The sequence below is a fragment of the Galeopterus variegatus genome, unplaced genomic scaffold (assembly GCF_000696425.1).
Source record: "Galeopterus variegatus unplaced genomic scaffold, G_variegatus-3.0.2 Scaffold6135, whole genome shotgun sequence".
Lineage (NCBI taxonomy): Eukaryota > Metazoa > Chordata > Mammalia > Dermoptera > Cynocephalidae > Galeopterus > Galeopterus variegatus.
Genome location: NW_007732246.1, coordinates 96868 through 101528, shown reverse-complemented (window position 1 = coordinate 101528; position 4661 = coordinate 96868). Strand labels below are relative to the sequence as shown.

General features: G+C 55.9%; 1 protein-coding gene across 1 annotated transcript; it reads right to left on the bottom strand.

Moving 5' to 3' along the window:
• Positions 1–1067: 1067 nt before the first annotated feature.
• On the bottom strand, positions 1068–4655 carry CBLN1 (cerebellin 1 precursor). The gene is made up of 3 exons (XM_008590479.1): positions 4373–4655; positions 4072–4191; positions 1068–2755 (listed from the first exon to the last, which is right to left on the bottom strand). The coding sequence occupies exons 1-3, from the start codon at positions 4634–4636 to the stop codon at positions 2558–2560; spliced, it is 582 nt and encodes a 193-aa protein (XP_008588701.1). The 5' UTR covers positions 4637–4655; the 3' UTR covers positions 1068–2557.
• Positions 4656–4661: the final 6 nt, after the last annotated feature.

The following is a 4661-nucleotide window of genomic DNA, read 5'->3' as shown; positions in this document are numbered from 1 at the left end:
AGGCCCCAGAGCTGGGGCTGAAACGTGAGGCCCAGTTCTTGCATGTGTAGGCTCCTCCCTGGCCTCCACCCCAGCCTCAGGCCTAGCATTCAGGAGCCCCAACTCAGCTGCACAGACCACAGCCAAGACTCACTCATGGAGGCTAAAGAAACCTGCCGGTATCCACACCTTGATATTTACAGGCCTGCCTGTTTTTATACAGATGGACAGACTGATGCCCAGAGCCGGGACCTGCCAAAGTCACCCAGCTTGGACACAGCCTGGTGGCTCCACAGCACGGGCAGCCACGAGGACCAGAACCCTGGTGGTTTTCACCCTCAGTAAGAGGCGTGAGCTCCAAGGCCTTCTGGACACAGCTTCCTTCCTAAACTGCGCGGCCTGCCAGCCTCCCGCCTACACGCGGAGAGTAGGGTGCAGGGCCTGTACACGCCTGGAGGGCTGGTTCTGCAGCGGTACAGCTGCTGGGTGGAGCTAGTTCCGCTGCCTAAGGCTCTCCTTAACAACTGGAAAACTGCGGGAGAAAGCATTCTCTTTTTAAAATAAACAAAAGAATCGCTTTTCTTTGAAATTCCTTTAGGGAACCTTTTTCCTTCTCATCCCCACTTCCCTGGGAGCTGACTGGAGAGTAGGGGAGCAGTTGGGCAGGAACAGAAAAGCCCTCGGGTCTACCCCTCACTCCCCAAGTCCCTACCTATCCCCTGCGGGACCTATCCCACTGGGGCTGCGGGGGCTCCGCTAGAGATGCTCGGGGACCCCCTGGATTGAGCGCGGAAGAGACCCAGGACCCGGGTTTCAACCGAGGCCGCACGCTCGGTGAAACTAACTCAGACAAGCCGCAGGAATAAATCCGAGAAACGTTGCATATTGTGCTATTATTACCCCCCTTCTCCCCAATCCCCAGGAGTTAATTAAATTCATCCTTGAATCTCAGGCCAGGAAAAAAAAATCTCTAAAAGGCCCCAGAACCAGTGGGACCCACCCTGGCGCGGCTCCCGACCCTCGGCCCTTGGTCGCCCACCCGCTTTCGAGCTCCCGACCTTCCCGTTGTCGAAGCGACTGGGTCAGCCTTCCAGACTTAAAATGAAGTCGTTTATTTCAGTTTTGCTTTCACATTATGTCCCGATACAATCAAAACTCCTGGACGAACCTCTTGAATAAAAGTCCTGCGAATGAGCGCAATCACAGGTCCTGGGCGCCTGGGTAATTCGGCGGGTGAACTCCGGATTCAAAGGCGGTGGTATAAGACATAGGCTGCTTCGGGAACTGCGGTGCGGACGAGGGTTGGGGACATCCAGGGACAGAAGGCATGGGGAGGCTGCTGCTCAAGGCAGGCTGGTTCGGTCCTCGAATTGGAATTATTCCTGATGCATTTGGAATAGGAAAAACCCAAACTTCGCTCCCAGGCCGGCAGCCGCGTCCGGCCTAGCAGGATTCGGCCAAATTTCTCACGTCTGCGCCAAAGGAGGGAGCACAGGAGAATGCAGGGCTGGCCCTAGGCCTGTCGCAGGAAGGAGTGCAGGGCCGGCTTTGTAATGACGCCTTCGCGCTCTTGGCCTTTCTCTGATTGCTTTCTCCCAAGTCTCCTGCCTCTCTGAACCTTGTTCTTCGGCACCCCCAACCCCCAACCTTGCAGCTGGGGAAGATGCGGAGTTTAGAAAGCTGTTTCAGAAAAATAAAAGTCCCACTTTGACTTTATTGGATTAAAGCAAAATTAAATCTCGGGTATTCACACGTATGTTACAGAGGACGACGAAGCGTCCGGTAGAACCTCCTTGGCGTTTAGTGGAGCCACAGAGCACGAGGGCATTGACAAGCATCAGCACATCAAGCAGCCTTAGATTTCAAATTCACTCCGGATAGGACATAGAAATACGGAAATACAGCCAGTTTCCACTGGGAAGAGTTCTTCGTGTACAAATGATATATATTTATATTTATATATATATTGTTGTTTTTAAACCAGTCACCACTAAGGTGAGTCCTTTCTGGCTAACAAGCAGCCGAGGATACAAAGTATCTTCAGCTAATTAACTCTTGAGCAGTGTTTTAAGAAGAGCAACACTTGCCAAATTAAAACTACCTCCCCCATCCAAAAAATAAAAACCCTTACCCCCTCTGTAAACTAAAAAAAAGAGGGGGGCATGTTAGATTTCAGTAGGTAGATGGAATCAGAGAGGGAATAGGGAGATATTTCACATTATATAGTGAAATACAAAGTTTCTTATAAATAAATTGCAGGGACCGTGAACATAGGGGTAAGAAACAATGACAAGGCAGTCTCTTTCTTGATTACTGCAACTGGAACGAGGGAGGCGAGTTTATTTTTGGAAATGTGAGTGCGCAGAGCTAAGCGAAATTTACTTCTCCTAATAAGGAAACGGACGAAGTTGCCCGACCGCCGTGCGCACCTTTGTACCCAGACACAGCTAGGGCACACGTAGGAAGTTTCAAGTCGTGCCGCTTTCTCGCCCTCGTAATTTCAGCCTTTTTCTCACTCCCCTTTCTGCCTTCCTCCTGCCTTGGCCCTCTCCCTGCCTCCATTCCAGCTATGAGCCAGTCAGAGGGGAAACACAAGGAATCCGGAGAAGGTCGAGTACTTCCAGCCCCCCATCAAGTTCCCCCGCTCCAGCTTGAGGTATGCTCGGTCGCCTTTTTCCATTTGGATTAGGACTCCATTGCTGGCGGCCTCCCGGGTCACGTCCTGGTCACCAGCGAAGGCTGAAATCACGGGCCACCCGTTTAACATGAGGCTCACCTGAGAAACAGAAAGGCCCGCTTCAGAGGCGCAGCCTAGGCGGGTCTGAAGCAGCGGTGGAGACGCGGACCTCGCAGCTTGGCTAACAGCCACAGAGGACTGGAAGCACGGGGGTGGGGGGTGGGGGAGGATGAGGGACTTTACAGGTGACTGCTGAGGATCCAGCGGGGGCGAAAGACCATACGTCTGGGTCTGTCCCCAAAACGGGAGTCGCCCTCATGATTCGGGTTTCTCAAAAGAGCGCGCCAAGGGAATCCCGACTGTGCTCTGTTACCCAGTTTAATGAACCCGTAGGTGGCTCTAGCGGCCTGAGATCTTTGGCCTCCCCTCCCCGCCCCCCCCCGCCCCCCATTTCCCCCAGCCTCACAGAGAAACCCAGGAAACTCCGCTCCTGGCTCTCCCGGGAAAAACAAAAACAAAAACAAAAACAAAAAACCCTGGACCCGCTCAGTCCCAGTTGCCGGGACACAGTGGAGACACAGTTGGAGAAGCCAGGTAAGGCTTTTGGCTGATTAGAAATCTTGCTCAGAGCTGCACTCTGTGCTTCGTCCCCAAACCACCGGCTCGATTCCCGCCCCAGGTCCAGCAGCTCCCGCCACCGCCTGGTTTTGCCCTTGCAGTGGCACCGTCAGCCAAGGGCCAGGCGCCCTCTCCCCAGCCGCGCGTTCTCCCTTTGTCGTGCCCAAAGTAAACGTGGACATCTTTGGAGAACTGGAAAGCCGGCGAGGGCTGGCACGGACACGGCTGGAGTAAGGAGGGAGTGGCACTAGGCACCCTCCCTTTTCTCTCCACCTCTCACTCGCCAGGGCTCAGAACTACTAGTTCAAAAACCCAGAGTCGGTCCCCAAAGGGACGCCACATGGAGGCGGGGGGCGGGAGAAGCCCTGTCCGTGCTGTTCAAGGCAAGCGCACAAGCCGCCTCGCAGGCTTCAGAGCTGGGGCGATGGGCGGGGAGTACTGTCGGTGGCGCTGAAGGCGGGGGTCGCGGGAAGCTTCCGGAAGCGGGAGCTGTTTGTGGTGCTAATAGCAACCGTTACAGGAAGTCCCCGGAGTCCCGTAGGAAAGCCGGGGGACCTTTTCGGAAGCAGAAAACTCTCTCTGGGAATGGGAATGGGGATGGGTCCCAAGAGCCGGAGACAGGGAAAGCAAGGGACAGCCCAAGCCACAGAACCGTGAGACCCCGCTATCTGTCGCTCCAAGCAGCCCCGGGCACATGCAGCTGCCACTTCTGTCTCTCACCCGCATACAGCTCGCGCACCCCTACGGCTAGTAGCCCCCTAAGGGGGCCAAGGCCTGGCCCCGAGGCGGCGGCTGACCTGGATGGTCTGTCTGTTGTAGACTTTTACCACGTGGAAGTTAAAACTGTAGATCCCTTTGCGCGGGGCAATGAAAGTGCTGCGTTCTGAATCAAAGTTGTTCCCGATGTTCACTAGCACCTATAACGAGACGGGAACGAAGGGAGTAGACAGGAGTCAGTCCCGGACTGTCGTCCCCGCGCCTCCGCAGAGCCCTTGGAGAGGATCGGGCATCAGTCTTCCAATGCACGCCCCCACCCCCACCCCCCGCCAACGCCACCACCAATCCGATCTGCATGCCGCGGGAGAAAGGAGCACGCACCTGGTCGAAGTAGATGATCATGGTGCGATTACTCATCTCGGACGGCTCGTGGTTGGTGCTCCTGATGGCAGAGAAAGCCACCTTGGCGCTGCCGGAGCGCACAGAGATGCCCAGAGCTGTGCCCGTGGGATCGGACGTGGGGTTGGAGTCGCACACCACCAGGCACTTGCCCTCCAGCACGATGGGCTCCGTCTCATTCTGCCCGCGGGCCGGGCCGGCCAGCCACGCAGCCCCTAGCAGCAGCAGCTCCACTACGCCCAGCATTTCGCCGCCAGCGCCCACCCCGCCC